This window comes from Lygodium microphyllum, chromosome 28, assembly GCF_053477565.2.
Source record: "Lygodium microphyllum isolate KBCC chromosome 28, Lygodium_microphyllum_v1.1.10, whole genome shotgun sequence".
In the NCBI taxonomy this organism is placed as follows: Eukaryota; Viridiplantae; Streptophyta; class Polypodiopsida; order Schizaeales; family Lygodiaceae; genus Lygodium; species Lygodium microphyllum.
The window spans coordinates 51,777,437-51,795,766 of NC_141162.1; the positions used below are offsets into that span (position 1 = coordinate 51,777,437).

Here is an 18,330-nt window from a genome sequence, read left to right on the forward strand (position 1 = left end):
TTATATTTCTACAAGAAGATTATGTATGTTATGAGATTCAAAGAATTAATCAATCTTTCTCTCTAAAATATTTTGGAGTCTAAGTTTATTTCAAAAAATTAATGTATCACTTTTTTTGGCACCCAACTAGTCTTCTTCTTTGGTTTTTTCATATTCAAGTCACTTCCTTCTTGATAGCTGGTCTCCATTAGCTCTTTTTGACCTAGCTTAGACCACCTTTGATTAGCTCTTCAGTTTTAGTAAAAGTGATGGTGAGAGAAAGAGAGAGTGACAATGAGACAATGAGATGGAGAATGAATCGCACACTTGTATTGCATACTTGTATTGGAATAGGTGAGAGTACACATATATATACAATAGAGTTGTGGATATGGTGGGTCCTCTTACTAAATTATCCTCCATATGTTCTAGATCTATCTTATCTAGTTCTCCTAAATATTTAGACATTGTCTTCCTAGATATTCTCTAAGTACATGTTCATATGAGTACATCCCATCATTCTAACATTTTCCCTCTCTAGAAAAGGTTAATGATATCTTCTAATATTATTCCTCCCTTCTCAAAAGAAAATAGGATTTTCTTTTGCAGTGCAAAGACTCTCTACCAATCATCTTGGTTACAAGAGTAGTAAGATGACAATGATGAGTATAGCATGAGACCTTGTTCTTGTTGTTGCTGCAGAGGATACACATCAATCTTTGCTTGCAATGATTTAAGGGATGTAAGTTTATTATGAAGATCTTTGGGATTTGGTTGATGGATACCTTGATGAAGAGCTGATTACCATAGTTTGCTTCATGATAGACTTGATAAGAGATGGGCTCATTATGTAGATAGATGATGTATTGTAATTGGAACTTGATAGTGGTGGCACTTTGTGGGCTTTGGTTGATGGATACCTTGATCAAGAGATGATTACCATAGTTTGCTTCATGATAGACTTGATAAGAGATGGGCTCATCATGTAGATAGATGATGTATTGTAATTGGAACTTGATAGTGGTGGCACTTGTATTGCACACTTGCATGGGAATAAGTGAGAGTACACATATATATACAATAAAGTTGTGGATATGGTGGGTCCTCTTACTAAATTATCCTCCACATGTTCTAGATCTATCTTATCTAGTTCTCCTAAATATCTAAATATTGTCTTCCTAAATATTCTCTAAGTACATGTTCATATGAGTACATCCCATCATTCTAACACAGTTTGGCCCTAAGCAACTCATTCTCACCAACATTTTTGTGGAACCGTGTCTAAATTAGGAGTTTAGAATCTGTGAAATCATGTTAACTTCAAGTCTGAATGTTTGTTGGATTATATTTAAATGCTTTATCATCTAATTTAAATTGTTTACAAATCATGACGTTTAAGCTTCCACATTCTTTTTGGATTGTATTAGGATGATTTTCCATCAAATGTGTGCTTTCCTTAAGGGTGTATCTATAAGAGAACCTACATATCACCTATGTTCAAGGGGTATCAAAATAACCCATCTACTTACATGCTATGAGGTAAGAAAATGATGCCTCCTTAAGGAACTTCCAAGTCTTTCTTAAAGTTTAATTAAGAGACCCCTTCTATAAGTGTAATCCTATAAATTTGCCCACACCTTATCAAATAAAATGCCCCTCCTAGTGAACACAATAAACTTACATTCTTCAACATGCACCTCCCAAGGTGCTTTTCTTTATACTTGATGGTGCACTTAATTGCCACATTTACCTAGCCATGTAGGGAGGTGCACTTTTCGTTACACTCGATAGTGCAATTACTATTGCCACCTTTACCTAGCCATGCCTTGCAATTAGAAAGCAACCAATTCATGCTTTTTTACTAATATTTGCACTCATAGAATATTTGCTACTTAAAGTATGCCTCCAAAGCTATATTTTTAAAGCCGAACAAAAGGTAGGAAAATTGGATATCAAGTTTGAACCCAATTGTTAAAACATGAGAAATTATGGAGGATAGAGACATCCTTCATGCATGATGAGAAAGAATATCAATTAATGGTACATGTGAGAAGAGCTAGAAAGAATATATGTTCATCCTCTTTGAATAACAAAAAGGTACAAGCTAATTTAGAACGTTGGATGTACAACCACCACTTTGGTGAAAACAATACGTCATATACCTAGCATTGAGTTGCTCTTTGATGTACTACAATATTGAGAACATTATATAATAAGTCCTCCAACATTAATGCATTGACACATTTTGAGAGAGAGAGAGAGAGAGAGAGAGAGAGAGAGAGAGAGAGAGAGAGAGAGAGAGAGAGAGAGAGAGAGAGAAGGGGGGGCTTTATTGCCTTTAAAAGTAAAAAAGGCATATACTTAGTACAAATGCTTTTACATGATGATCAAACAAAAAAAGATAAGGATGTCCCGTAAATATGCATAAGTGAGAGAGAGATTCAAAATTGTGGTAAGATATTTTAGTTGGCAACTAGTTGTGCATATACAAGATTTTGGAGGACTTTTCTAGATATTGGAGAATTTTTTCTACTAATATTTGTGGAAACAAATATTAGTTAAGGATTCAAATAGCATAGAGACATTACTTAAAAGTATACTAGCGTCTACATATATGTACAACCAAATGGATGTTTGGGTGTTTCCATGTGATTTTAAGTAGCCTTCTATGGTTTGGCATGATTACAATGTGTTTGCAGAAGTGAACTTGCAATAACACATTCTGCACACACAAAAAAAGAGTTGGTACAAATCCTATTAGCATGCTTGGTGTCTCTTGAGTAAGAAAACAAAAAACAACTAATTTAAGTTTGAACTACAAAATAAGAGAATTTTGTGGTTCAAATTAGTACTAGACAACTCCTCTAGGTATGAAAACATCCATGGGCCAAAATAATGAGAAACTTTAGGAGGCCATTCAATAGCTACCACCTCTATAAAAAACCACAACATTTGAGAATTTTCCATTAATTATTTTTGGTCTCGACATGCTACTGGAAAGGGTAACTTAAGAAAAGGTACACAATTTTCCATTAAAAAACTAAGGATTTTACAATTGTCGTGGAACATGAATCCCAGGATTCTCTCCATAATGATATTTGTATGACTACTCATACACACTATTGAGTAAACCCCATGAGATATTTGATAAGCCTTCATGATGTTAATTGTATGACTACTCATATGACTATTGAGTAAACCCTATGACATCTTTGATAAACCCAAGATGAATGTATCTAATCTCTCTCTCTCTCTCTCTCTCTCTCTCTCTCTCTCTCTCTCTCTCTCTCTCTCTCTCTCTCTCTCTCTCTCTCTCTCTCTCTCTCTCTCTCTCTCTCTCTCTCTCTGTGCGCGCGCGCGCACGCACACACACACAAGGAGGAACACCCCAATCTTTTCTTTTGAGATAAGAGAGACAAAATTGTATGTTGAAGGGGCCATTAAGGGAGGGCAAGGGGTCACTCCAAATGTTGGCTACAATTGTGAGCAATGCAAATGTTGAGACTATTCCCTAAGGATAGATCAGATTGCTCCTAGCTCCCAAGTTGAATGATGTGTGAAGCTTAGCTTGATTGCATGTTGGGACCTTCCTTCTTTGGTGGCCTAGCCTAAAGTGTTGGAATGGCAAAGAAGTTGGACTTCAATGAACACACCATTTGGATATCACTATCCAATGGAGTGAAGCATTGAGCAAGACTTGCACCCACCTCCTCAATGTCATGAGCATGAGTTTTGATTGCTAGGCTTTTGGAACACAAACCAAGAAGCCCTTAGATTTGCGGTAATCCAACTAAGATTCAGCTCTAAAATTAAGATTCAGCTCTAAAATTAAGACGTGAGGAAAGATTTAACTTTGAAATCCAACTAGAAACCTTTAAAATTTGAAGGATTTTAGTATGAAAACGTTCAAATTATGGGCATTTTAGAACATTTCTAAAAAGTTGGGTTGTGTATTGGTGGGCAATGTTATAGTAAAAACAAGAATCTATATATATATAGAGAGAGAGAGAGAGAGAGAGAGAATCTATACCCTCGTCCTTTGAGAATTGATTAAGGGAAGAGAGGCAGGAGGTAAAGCTCAGGATTGATGGTGTTGTGGCGTGCGGATGGAAGGCGACCAATATTTCTTGTGGAGAGGGGAGCGAGGGTACTCGGGGACGCGGTTGCCTTCCGCGTCGTAAAGGATGACCCCGGAGAACTCAGGCGGCGCGCACCGCTCCCCCATCAGGATGGTGCGCTGCCACACGGGCGAATCCAGCCCCCTCTCCCGATCCTCCTCCTCTACATCGTAATGATACTCGTAATAATCGTAGCACACAGCATCGTGAACATCATCGACGCCATCGTCATGATATATATTCCTCTTCCTGGCCTTGAAACTCCGCCTAGTCTTCTTGAAGGACTGTAGGAATTTGCTGCTGATGAGTCGCCGCTGCTGTTGCTGCTGCTGCGGCGGCGGCGGCAGCGGCGGCTTCTTTCTGGGGGTGGCGGTGTCGGCGTCGTCATCGCTGAGGGTGCCGCTGGAGGTATTACTGCTGCCGGAGAGGCTGGGAAGGATGGGACCTTGATGATCCGCGAGCTGGAATAGACAGAGGCGGATGGTATTGCCCATGAGGAGACCTCCTTCTCTCTCTCTCTCTCTCTCTGTGTCAGACGACTAATCCAGCAACATCCAGGCTCTGCCTCTCTTGATCTCTGGTGTGGCCGCGTCTCTCTGTCTCTTTTATGCATCCTTCCTTAAGCCTTTACCTCCTCGGCCTTGACCCAGTCGCCTCCAATTATCGCGTGAGACGAGTACAACATGTGTCGCGCTGCAGTCGTGGACCCCGCTACCCTTCCGCCCCCTCCCCAGCGTTGACCGCGGCTTTTCTTCGTTACGACATACGTCACACATCTTGGGGGCCAAACTGCAAAGGCCGGTAAGAGACTAGACTCTAGAGTCTAGTCACACATCCTCGGGGCCAAACTTCAAAGGCCGGTAAGAGACTAGACTCTAGAGTCCCCCGAGCCCCCACGCCGCCCACCTCACGGCTCTACCGAGTGTCACTATAGGCTTTCATTATCCACCAAGTAAACATAATCAAAATAAAGGTAGCTAGCTATACATTTAATACGAACGAAAGAAAAAAAAAAGGCATGTCACACCTATCAAACTTGACTTATTTGACATCTACAATGTCTTGTAGATGTGTGCATGATCCCACTCTAAATTATAACCCCAATTTTTAGAAGAGAATAGATATTACCTAAGTTATAACATGAAATTTTTCAAGAAATGATAGTTAAAGAATGTGCCTCATCAAGCTTATTCCAATCACAAGACTTTAAGAAAGTCAAGTGGATCCCTAGAGTCTCACTACCCTCATAACTTTCAAGAGCTACCATAGAAGCCTTCAACCCCCATGGTTTGCAAGTTAAACCTTCATAACTTTCAAGAGCCCCTATGCAAACGTTCAAGTTTGAACCCCAATGATTTGCTAGTTATATAATGCTACTTTGCAAGTCTCTTCATTGTATTGTGAAAGAAGTCTCACTAAAAGTCAATTAGACAAATAATGTTGTCAACTACCATGAAGAAAGTTTAAAAGTCCATTAGAATTTAAGTTCATTTTTCCAACATACTTGATATAATTAATTTAAACACCCTTTTTTAAAGAATCATCCTCAAACTTGTTTTTACTAAAGTTGATAAGGTCTTTCTTCTAAGACCCAAACCTTTACAAGACATCAATATATGTAACTCAAATTAAGCTCAAGTATATACAAATATATCTATTCTCTATTGTTAGTAAAACAACAAATACATTGTCTTTCAATGAAGAATATCTAAGTGATTCACTACTAATTTTAGAGATTGCAACATGACCAAGAAGGTGGGAAAGATGGTCAAATTTTGCGCACATACGCTGTCGTGATGCTATGCAGATACAATGTGAAAAAGTATGGAATGCATCATCATCCGACTTTCTTATTAATCAAGAGAGTCAATGTGATCTGAGTCATTAGTGCTAGTGTCTGTGGCATGGATTATCCAAAAATACTAGATTTTTGGATAATTTTAGCCTATTTTTTATATTATTTATTGTAAAAATCCAAAAAAGTTAGAAAAGCTTCTAGATTAGGATGGCATGCAAAAAGCAAGTGGCTTTTTCAAACAGTTATGGGACTTTCATTAAAAAGACAGATTGATGAAATCGTGCGCGTCGCAATCGTTGTAAATAGGTTGAAAACCGGACTTTGAACTAAAAGAAGGAGTGATCTGGGAGATCCGTGACCAGGCGTTTAGGCGTCCTGGGGTTTTATCCCCCTTTTCGGAGCCAACAGAGCCATCAGATTTGGGTTCCGAGCAACAGAGAAGGAGCTATAATTTTGATGCACGTTTTGTTTTACAAAGAAGCTCTAGGAGATCTAATGCTTGGAGATTGCTTCTGAGTAGTGCAAAGATTCCAGGTTTTTTCAATACATATTGATTCAGTTCATTGTGCTTTGTCTTTGTCGTGTTTACCTATTGTTTATTCTCTTTCTTCTCTTCCATCTCCTATCTCTACTTCCTTCTATCTCTGATTCCCGGTGGATTCGACCTTTCGACAAAAACCCCTCCGACATTAGTAAACCCGACGTGAAAGGTCGTCAGAAGAAGGAAATACAAGATGGGAGAACCTTCAAACACAACCTCCAGTGATGTTTTGCAACAGTTGGTGTAAAATATGAATATGCTTATGTAGGTACAACAACAATAGTAAGTGATGCAAGCTTCTGCTTAAACAGAAAGTGTTGTGATGAATGCTTTGCAAGCAGTTTTGCAACAGTTGGTGTAAAATATGAATATGCTTATGCAGGTACAACAACAACAACAAGTGATGCAAGCGTCTACTCAAATAGAAAGTGTTGTGATGGATGCTTTGCAAGCAGTTGAGCGTGATGTGAAATTATTCAATGGCAGGAATGTATCTACATATATACATACATATGCTCAAAAGATGGAATTCTTTGGGATGGTTCAACCTGCATGGAGCCAGTATTTTGTACGTGTTACTATACATGAACTGAAAGCACGGTTTACTGAATTATACATATAAGATGTTGACTGGGTAGCCTTCAAGAAGACACTCAGGGAATAATTTTACATTGAAGATACCAGTTTGATTACGCGCAAGACTTTTCAGGAGTGGGTTTTACAACACAATAAAGGTATTGTGGTTACAGAATTGTTAAGAGAATTTGAAAGTCGATTTGAGCAGTTGGATCTTGCAGAACAACAAGCTCTTGCAAGTCAAAAAATTAATGGGTTTCTACAAGCAGCTGATCTTGAGGTTCAAGAGAAGCTTGATGATTTGCTGGATGATCAAACTACAGAGATAGGTCTTAAAATAGAGTGGAGACATATCAAGGAAGCTATTACTGCACTTGTGAAGAAGCATACAAGAAGAGAAAGATTGCATGTCTCTAGGTTGCCCACTATTACGGGCAAGACAATTGATGTATCCAATAAGCCACCTACTTTTGTGGCTAACCCTATGGTTGTACCTGCTATTGTTCCCTCTGTTAGGAATGTGTCTTAGATGAATTGGTCAAAGGCATGTGGGATCTTCAATTGAAAGTTGCAAATTTGGATGAAAAAGGACAAGAGGAAAGGGGACGGGCAGCAGCCCATAAGCCTAGAAAAAGATGTATGTGGTGTGACAGTTTGTAGCATGAGAGAAAGGATTGTGATGCCTATCAAGAGGCCTTGGCACGGCAGCTTATCTTTTGGAAAGATGGCAAGATCCATGCACAAGAAACATGATTGCCTCTTGCTTTGAATTTTGGAAAGGGAGGTATGCAAAAGTTGTTGGAAGACTTGGCTATCCGAAATGCTTATGCGGCGGTACATGCCTCTACTTTTGGTCTATAGTTGGATAGAATACATGGCCAAGTGATGGTTGGTCCAAAGGCTGAAATATGAACACATGCTTTACATGCAGCCGAAAAGAGAAAGGTTGCTGATTGTGAAATGTCTCATGCAGAGCAAGACATTTGTGGCATAGCTGGTTAGGAATCACCGGTAGATGCATATTCAGTGTATGCATATTTAGCAAAGGTACAAAAAACGGATGTATTTGTGGAAGAAAAATGAAAAAGAGATGAAGATATTGCATGGACATATAAAAGAATGACAAGAAGAAGTGTGGATCAGCCTAAAGCTGCAAATCAGCCACCTCTCGAGCATGTTATGGAAGAGGTCAGTAAGGAGCAAAAACAAGATAACAAACAAGAGGACAAAAAGAAGGGCAAGCAGCCAGGGTATAAGTTGCAGTCTGACATTGAGACAGCAACAGATCTTAAGAAGGTTCTTGAAGAATGGATCCTAAACACTTGGGTGGAATTCACATTGGGAGAGGTGCTTGGCATTGTCAAGCGAGAATTTCATGATGAAATCATTGACATAATTAAGAGGAAGCTCAGTTTCTTGGTGATACCACTAGTGTATTGCTGCAATTTGAAGAGAAAACTAGCTTGTTGGATATTTGGGTTGAATATGAGCATGAAGTAAGTACTAGATTATCTATGCAGGATGCTACTAATTAGTGGACAACATGTGGAAAAGAGAAGAAAGTGGCTGAAAATGCATTGTCTTATAGCAATATGCATGGTGGAGTAAGGCAAATGCAACAATATGGGGAAGAGATTCTAGGATTTATTCCTCGAAGTCACTACACAAGAAATCATTGGGCTAGGGCTACTCCAAATGCAAGGAAATTCAAAGACCTGGATTTTCATTAAGCACTACTGTAATGTGGGGCTATAGTAGTGACGTTCAAAGGATGTACTCGCCTCTTGATGGAATGAAGCATGTATTTCCTATTGGTTATTCTCAGTTTACAGCAAATAGTTCATGTTGGTTTAAGCTTATGGAAGCTGTGTGCAAGGCTGAACGCATATCTATGAAACGAGCTACTAAGGAACTGAGAGCATTGGGGTTGTTAGCTAAAAATGATAGCATTTCAAGCATCTTTTATGGGATCAATATTAATGACACTATGGCTGAAATTTCAGCAACTATATATGCAGAAAATGAGGCTGAAAACATAGTGTTGTTAGTATGTTCTTTGTATATGTATGATGTTATAGCATTGTTTGCTTAGCAGGAAGGATTATAATGGACTGAAGCACTTGTGGAGACAAAGTATAAGATAGTTGACAAAAAGGTAAAACCAATTTCTTTGCCACTTCCACCAGAGAGTGAGGGTATGTATGAGAAAGTGTCGAGGTAGCCAAGCTTACGGGATCCTAAAGATATAGGTCATCAGTTTACATCTGAAACATTACAAGAATTAAAAGTTGGTGCAGAAGGGTTTCTTTTGCCTGTTGAGAGAGACTGCTTTATGCAAATATTGGCTAGGCATGGAAAGGCATTTGCATTTCAGCCAAGTGAAATAGGTTGTGTGGATCCAAATGTTATCTCTCCTATGGTCATATTTACTGTGCCACATGTATCATGGAACTTGAGGCCTATTCCAGTGCCTAAAGCTTACTTGCCAAAGCTGATGGATTTGCTAAATGAAAACATTCGCATGAAGATCTTGGAGCCTTCTTCAGCCTCGTACTCAAATCGTTGGTTTACTATGCCTAAAAAGAATGGGGCTTTGAGATTTATTCAAGACATGAAATCGGTCGATAAAGTGACCATAAGAAATGTGGGTGCAGGTCCTGTGGTTGAGGAATTTGCAGAGGCTTTTGCAGGCAGAGCGATCTATTCTTTGGGTGATCTTTACTCGGGTTATGATCAGTTTCAGCTTGCAATTGAAAGCAGGGATATCACAACCATGAAGACTCCCTTGGGGTTAGTACGGATGTGTACTCTCCCGCAGGGTGCAACAAACTCAGTGGCACACATGACAACAAGAATGTCATGAAAGCTTATGGGCTGGTCATAGAGGTGTTTGGGGTACTTTTGCAAAGATCAAAGAAAGATATTGGTATGGCAGGGTATGTATAAGGATGTTGCTCACTTTGTGAAAACATGTATGATATGTAAAATGTATTCATCTGTGAGACATCGGGATGGATTGCAGCCCACATATCCATTGTCTCTTCATTTTAAGTGGGTGGTGGATTTGGTCACAATGCCTGCAGGTCTTTGGCAAATGAGGTATCTTGTGCTTGCCCGTGAAGACTTGACTAATCAAGTGGAAGGGAAAGCTTTACGTACTAAGACAACAAGTGTTGTGTGTACTTTTCTCTTAAAAGACATCTTTTGTAGGTATGGTTGTGTGGGAAAAATTACTGCAGATAGGGGTGAGCTGGATGTAGATGAAGCTCATGATTTCTTTGCACGGTTAGGGATAAATCTTGCTTTAACTTTAGCCTATAACCCTGAAGGAAAGATCATCATTTTCAGCGTTAGGTTCGATTACATTAGTTTCATCAATCTCATCTTCAAGATTCTCAAAGACTAACATACTTTGAAGCTTGGGTTTGATATTTTCGTATACACACTTTGTGGCATGATCAGGTGTGTATACTTTTTCCCACGCTTGAACCATAAGCCTTTTTCATTTCTTTCTTTGTAGAGATCCATAGGGATAGACTTAGGATTCATGTTGGCTGAAATGGATTTAGGCTTGTTATCCCCTTGTTTGAAGTCAGCTCTAGGACTACTTGCTATCCTGAAATTGCTTTGAGGTCTTGAAGCATTGAACGGTGGATAAGTTGGCACTCTTAAGCCCCCATTTGGCACATGCATAAATGAGCTGGATGGAACAGCCATAAAACTTCCAGTAGCAGGAAAAAGAATCAAATTATTCAAGAGGCAGGAATCTACTGCCTATGAGTTGCCAAAATTGGAAGAAAATGGTGGCCATGATATAGTGGATAGCCAAGAATATATGGAAGATAAAGAAGCAAAGGATATGGTTACAGAGGATGAGGAGGACTCAGAATCCAGTGATAACTAGGATTTTGGCACATACCGGAGGATGTGCAGGTTCAGAGGGGGTGGATGTCCTGATGCTATACGAACACAGTGTGAAAAAACATAGAATGCATCATCATCTGAATTTCTTATTAATAAATAGAGTTAATGTGATCTGAGTCATTAGCGCTAGTGTCCATGGCATGGATTATAAAAAAATACTAGATTTTTTAATAATTTTAGCCTATTTTTTATATTATTTATTGTAAAAATTTGAAAAAGTTAGAAAAGTTTTTAGATTAGGATGGTAGGCAAAAAGTAAGTTGCTTTTTCAGCCAGTTATGGGATTTTCATAAAAAAGACAGATTGACAAAATCGTGCGCGTTGCGGTCGCTCTAAATAGACTGAAAACTTCACTTTTTGAACTAAAAGAAGAAGAAGGAGTGATTTGGGAGATCTGTGAGCCAAGTGTCCTAGGGTTTTACCCCCCTTTTGGAGCCAACGAAGCCATCAGATTTGAGTTTCGAGCAGCAGAGAAGGAGCTGTAATTTTGATGCACATTTTGTTCTATGAAGAAGCTCTAGGAGATCTAATGCCTGGAGATTTCTTTTGAGTAGTGTAAAGATTCCAGGTTCTTTCAATACATAATGATTCAGTTCATTGTGCTTTGTCTTTGTCGTATTTACCTCTTGTCTATTCTCTTTCATCTCCTATCTCTACTTCATTCTACCTCTGATCCCCGGTGGATTCGACCTTTCGACAAAAACCCCTCCGACAACGCACCATCGGGAAAGAAAAAGTGTACTTACTAGCTCAAAATGATGAATAGTAGCAACAATGAGAAAGATCTACAAGCCCAATATTCCAATGACTTGCAAATTCAGATAAGAACAATCAATTGATCTAAAACATTCTTGCTAATGAGATGTGCTCCAAAAAGACCTCAATCAACTCCAAATTATGAACAATAGAAACAATGAGAGAGGATCTCCAAGCCCAATTACAATGACCTACAAATTCACATAAGAACATGTCTCATGTCTCTTAATGCTCTCAAATTCTAAGCATATAATAGAGTTTGATCGCGCTTTATGCTAACTTTTTTGGATGAGATTGGCTTTGGGCCCAACTTTTGCAATACTATGAGTGCTCTCTATTCTAATGCAACAACAAGGGTGTGTATTAAATGGCATTTTCAAGAGCCTTTCTAACTAAGAGGGTCCATTTAATAGGTTTCACCACTTGTTCGTCATGTTTGCAATGGTAACAAATTCATAGAAAAAAATATATGGAATTCCTTGTACCTAAAAAATCAAAAAAATTGATTGTTAGTTGTTTGTCGATGATGGCACCAAATTTGATATTAAAAGAGGAGGAGAATATGAGGCACTTTGTGAGGTCTTAGGCTAAACAACAATCTTTTAGAAAATTGAAGCGCTCAAGCTACATCTAGGTGATGATGACATAATTTTATACTTGTTCCACCTTAAAGATCTAGGAATCTAGGAACGTTTTCAAGTACGCGAGTGGTCAAATGAACTTATGCATTTTGAGAAAATTAATGCTAAATTGGAGGCATGGAAAGATGCTTCGATCTCTTTATTTGGGAGAATGGTGGTTGTTAATCATGTGTTGCAAATCAATGATGATAGTCAAGGCTTTTGTTTTTCCCTTTGCTAAATCTGATGGTGGCAAGAGGAAGAGAAACACTTTAAACAATTTCTCCAGCTGAGATGATAGATGGCAATGATACTCACACAGGGGTGCAAATCACTTCGCCTAAAAGTTAACAAGGCCTTGGATCTCTAATGTGCATCATCATGCTCTCGAACTTTGTTTCAAATGGCTTAAATCTCTAAAAATATCTCTCAACCATGGGGCTTTATTTTTACAAATGTGGATCTAGGAAGCCTCAATTGCAAGCTTCAAATGTCTAGGATGTGAATGGTGGGACTCTTTGTTTGTCAAACCTTTTATGCTACACATTAAGAAATTAGAGGTAGCTAACTTGATAGTTAATGCTTGGGGCATCTTTTTGAGTAGGTGGATTGGAAGGGAATCACCCATAAAGGTGATGTTCTTTACACCTCTCAATTTGGTTGAGTGCAATGCGTTTTGAGGATCATTTTGAGGAAGGTAAATGGGTTATTTCAAAAGTATCGTTACTTAGATGCCTAAAAAACTTTTGCAAAAGTGAAGTTCGATGTATGTGCCCAGCAAAATTGGATTGATATGTCATTGAACAAACTATTCATAATTTTGGCCTTCATTTGAGGAAGCATAGTGGATTCAGCAAAGATAAAGTCCAATTAGCCTACTTCCCTAAGGGTTGCCATTGTCTTTTGTCTTAAGCATTTGGCAACATTAGGCATGGAGTTACTTAAGTTCAAACTAAAAATTGGTTGTGGGAAAGCACGATGGATTCCAAGAGCAGTCCAATATTGTGTAATCACTTGAAGAAGCTTTGCAAAATGGTCATCTCTAAATTTTAGAAGGCTACACCTTTTATAAGATTCAGTTTGTGCAATGAAAAGCTATATTGAGCAGACTCTCAAACATGGATTGTCTTAGGAGTTTGTTTGAGGTTTCTACCATTTTTCCACTTTGTGACTTGGAGGAGGAAACTATATTTCATCTAAGTTTAGGGTAAGTTGGGTTGCATGATAGGATAATAGAAACAACCATTAGAAAGGGAAAATGAACCCTTTTTAAAAATAGTAATGACACATCATAGAGGACTCATCCAAATCCACATGTAGGAGTTAATAATCAATTGCTTTTTAGGTGCACTTCTTAGTTAGTCATCATCATCCCACATGCTACGTTCCCTAGACTTATTTAGTGGATTTTGAACATTCTAAAGCTAGTAATAAAGTTTTGTGTTTAAAGTTCATTTTGCCAATGTCAGCAAGTAGTTAGGATTTATCAACATTGTGAAGAATTATCTTTTAATATATATTATGATGCGCATTTGGAAAAATAATTATTTGATATAAAGCATTCTTGCTATTGAGTCATTGAGGTATGTTGGAACTGAGAAATTTTATTTAGAAAATTCACTTATTTAAAAATGCATATCTCTTTTTACAAGAAACCTCACCAATAATTCCTCATGCAACATAGAAGAAATTTTTAAGAAATGTCATCCAAGACAAGCCTCCACATTTGAAGGGATCAAAGTGTAGCATACCTAAATTGATGAAGTAATGCAATTTCGTCATATTTTTAATTCTAACATTTGTATGGGCTATTTAGATAAAAAGAAAAAATAGCCAAAGAATTGAGCAATTACAAATTTTTCATGAAGGAAAGAAAATGGCACTAGACTTTAAAATTTTTCATTTAGTTAAAGTAAGAAACTATAAGACTTTAGACACCAGCCTTGTACTATCTTAAGCTACAACTACCCCAATTAGCACCATACAACTATCCTTGTGCCATCCAAGCACTCTATCAAAGCCAAGTTCTTTGTAAATAGCATGATGTCATTAGAACAAGTCTTTTGAATACATGCACATTAGAGCTAGAACTCAATTAGAGAAGATAATTAGAAAAGTAAATGCATGCTCACTTAGATAGGTAATATAAATCTCAAAGTTCACCATAATTACTTCTTAGGAGCATGAACATGAACATGCCCAATGGTCTCTTCATGTAAAATCATGCACAAGAAGCATGAATTCTAGGTAATCATGTAAAATCATGCACAAGAAACATAAATTCTGGTTAGTCATGAACATGAAACTAGACATAATCCAAATTTTCAACAATGAGCCCTTCATAGGAAAGGCACATATCTCACATAGATGATGAACTCGAGACATCAAATATCCATGAAAAATGCTTTAAGTGCATACATCAAATCTCCTCCACAAGAATCAATTAGGAGAAATTGACTTGGTTATTCTATTTCTAGCATGTAGAGGTGAAAACTTTAGGAGCAACTAGTGTCTTGGGTCCCATTGTATCACCAACATTGAGGAGCTAGAGATCAATTACAAAAGATATACTTTTTTAATGTCCTTCCCTTTATTTGTACGCAACACTATAAAACCACCCTGGATTCATATGCATATATTACACCAAGATATTATGGGCATCCCTTGTATGACACTCCTCATCACTTAAATGTTGCTTAAATTACCAATTACTGTGCCATCTATGATGGTATTAGTCACCTTTACAAACTACACGGTATCATGTTAATCTTTGAAATGACCCATGTACTATTTTTCATTATGTGCTTTCCTTTCTACAAGTCATACTCTTACTCTCCTCTCTTCACATACAAATTATGCTCAAACTCTCTCTCTCTCTCTATATATATATATATATATATATATATATATATATATATATATATATATATATATATATATATATATATATATATATATATCATTCATTCATTCATTCTCTACCTTATTTCTCTCCCTACCTTCAACTCTCTTCATCTCTTTACCTTCAATTTATGGAGAGGGCATTATGGGAGTTTTGAGGTCTCAAAAATACCTTGTAAGTGATCCTAGAGAGAGAGAATTTTTTAGAAAATAAAATAATTTTTAGATTTTTAAAAAATTATATTTTGGTAAGTAAATATATAAAAATTTATTAATAAGTCATTATCATGATATTCTCGTGGTCACATTAAACTTACAAATCTAGGCCGCCATAGAGGTGACAAAGGTTGTCATAATGAAAATCTTATTCATCCTCATTAAAGTGAAAACTAATATTCAATTTGTTTTTTTTTTTGCATTTGATTACTTCCCTCCATTCTCACTCTCTTCTTTCTTTCCCCTCCTTACTAGTTTCTTCTTAGTTTTCCTTCTTCTTTCTAATTCACATAGTTTTTCAATCCGATCTTCTAATCACATCCTTAGCTATGGATCACTCATTCAATGATCTCTATAGCTCTAGTAAAAGGCCTCTTTATCATTTTCATATTGAGTTGAACACTGAGTATGAACTAATAAGGAAGAGAACAAAACCCATTACGATTACATAGTCTATAAAACATATAATTAGGTTTGAAGGAAAAAAGAAACTTGATCTTTGGTTAGATGGCATGCTATATCCCAAAGATCCTAGCAAAAATAGCACTTCACCTTTCTATAATAGCTCTTCATTCATGACGGGTTTCTAGGTTATACACTTAACTTGGTTGTAGAAAAGGATATCCTCAGATTGGAAAACCATCTTTTATCAAAACATAACAATGAGTTGTTGCAAAAGCTAGAGGGTTGTCAACAAAGGATTCATTTGTTGGAGAAACACATCAAATCTTATCAACGAAAGCAAACTATTTTGAGCCTTTGAAATTGACAAAAGGCTTTTAAAAATATTGAGAGTCTCAAATGAGGAGGAAGTGGTTGTAGTAAAATAATCCAAGTAGCAAGGTACATTTTTTTCACTTTAAAATAATAAATATGGTTTTTTTATAATTAATTATATTGATTTGTTGCAGAAGCTAGAGGGTTGTCAACAAAGGATCCGTTTGTTGGAGAAACATATCAAATCTTATCTTAAGCCTTCGAAATCAACAAAAAGTTTTTAAAAATATTAAGAGTCTCAAAACAAGGAGGATGTGGTTGTAGTAAAAGAATCCAAGCAGCAATATACATTTTTTTCATTGCAAAAATATTAATATAGTTTTGTATATAATTAATTATATTAATTTGTGATGTTAATTTTGTTTAGGTCTCTTCTTCAACCAAATGCAAGTGAAAGAGATTCTTTAAAAGCATCTTGATTTTATTATCATCTTCTTCCTTTCAGTAGTTTCAAAATATATTTTTGAGAAGAAGAAACAATGCTTGGAGTTATTTATAAAGAATCATTCTTTGGATACTAAGTTAGTGCAGAGGACACTAGATAATATTGGTATCAGTCGATATGCTTATATACAACCTTTCTAGCTTTTACAATCAAATATGAAGCAAGGACATGTGCGCAATTGCATACTTCCAAGGCCATCTATGATTAGAACTTTAGATAGAGAGTGAATAACAAAGTGATGTAGATTCTGAGTGAGACTTTCCATATCAAGGCTAGCTTCAAGGATAGGAAAAAAGAAGTTGTATCAATGAATTTAACAATATTTTCCTTGACTTGCCCACCCTAGAATGTTTAATGATCAGATTCTATGACTTGTCACTAGAAGAGGCACAAGGAATTGCTAGATTTGTGGTTAAACTTGATGAAAGTGAGATTCTAAGATGCACAAAACTAGAGAGGGTCTCTATTACCTTCATAAATAGAGAACTTTCATAAGGTCACTACGATCACTCAATGTCATTTAGTATTCAATCTGAACACAACATCTGGTGACTAGGAGAATTTGAAGTAGATATAGAGGATTTTGATAAATTCTATTACACCAATACTTGATGTTATTATGAGAAAACACGTATAGGAGAAGAGCTATTTGTTGAAGGATTTGGGAACTATAAGATTGAATGGCACATAGCTAGTGACTTAAAGACACTCAAATGCATGCATTGAATGTGTCAAAGGGAGCCAACTCCAGATCTCCTTGCCTATATTGCATGTCCCCAGCCATAGAGTTAAACTCAATCAATTGAAATAGAGCTCCCTCTAAGCACAACAAGAATCCACAATTTAAGCCAATCCTAGATATTCCTTTAGTGAATGTCCATATTTGTACACTTCATGTGCTTTGTAAGATAATTAAAATGCTTGTTTATCTTTATATAGGGTTTGCATGAAAGTTGAAGCCATTATAGTCTAGAACAAATGCTATAATAAAGATTGAAACAGTCTTATTTGTAATTGGTCTACATGGTGGTAATGTTGTTATTGAATTAGATCTTCAAAATTCTAAGGATGGCAATTGTGTCCCCAAAAATCCATGTATTGGTGGAGTGAAGGCTAGAAGGTTTCTAGGCTTTTATAGGAGACTTGGTAAGATAAACTCTAGGAATGGTGGCTCAACTATTAGATACAATCAATGGAAGTCTCTACATAATGCAATTAAGGATCGTGCTGATAATGGAGAAGCTCAGAATAGAAAAAATAATATTTTGGAAACACTATACAAAGTATTTTTTTATTGTGATAAAACTGAATGGAATGATGATGATCTCAAAGACTTCAAAAACCAATTGAACCTTTTTAAAAAGACAATGACAAAAGCTTGGGATAATCAGCACTTCACTCACTATATGGTAAGAAGTTTGCATATGTATATCTCTTTATTGTCTAACTCATGTAAGGTTTTTTAATTAACTTTCTTTATTTATTAACTATGCAACATATTTTATACAACCATGCTCCATATTTTATCAAGAAATATGGATCTCTATCTATCTCGTCAACCCAAGGTATGGAAAGACATGGAGGTGGAATATACAAAGCAAAAAGTTTATTAGAGGTCTTCCAATGGTTCTACAAACAAATTTGGCACAAATTCAAGCTCAAAGACACAACCACATCAT

General features: G+C 36.8%; 1 protein-coding gene across 1 annotated transcript; it reads right to left on the bottom strand.

Moving 5' to 3' along the window:
* Positions 1–2,289: 2,289 nt before the first annotated feature.
* LOC148011434 (uncharacterized) lies at positions 2,290–4,680 on the bottom strand. Its single transcript, XM_087670726.1, has 2 exons — positions 4,010–4,680; positions 2,290–2,701 (listed from the first exon to the last, which is right to left on the bottom strand). The coding sequence occupies exon 1, from the start codon at positions 4,589–4,591 to the stop codon at positions 4,058–4,060; it is 534 nt and encodes a 177-aa protein (XP_087526852.1). The 5' UTR covers positions 4,592–4,680; the 3' UTR covers positions 2,290–2,701; positions 4,010–4,057.
* Between the last annotated feature and the right edge of the window lie 13,650 nt (positions 4,681–18,330).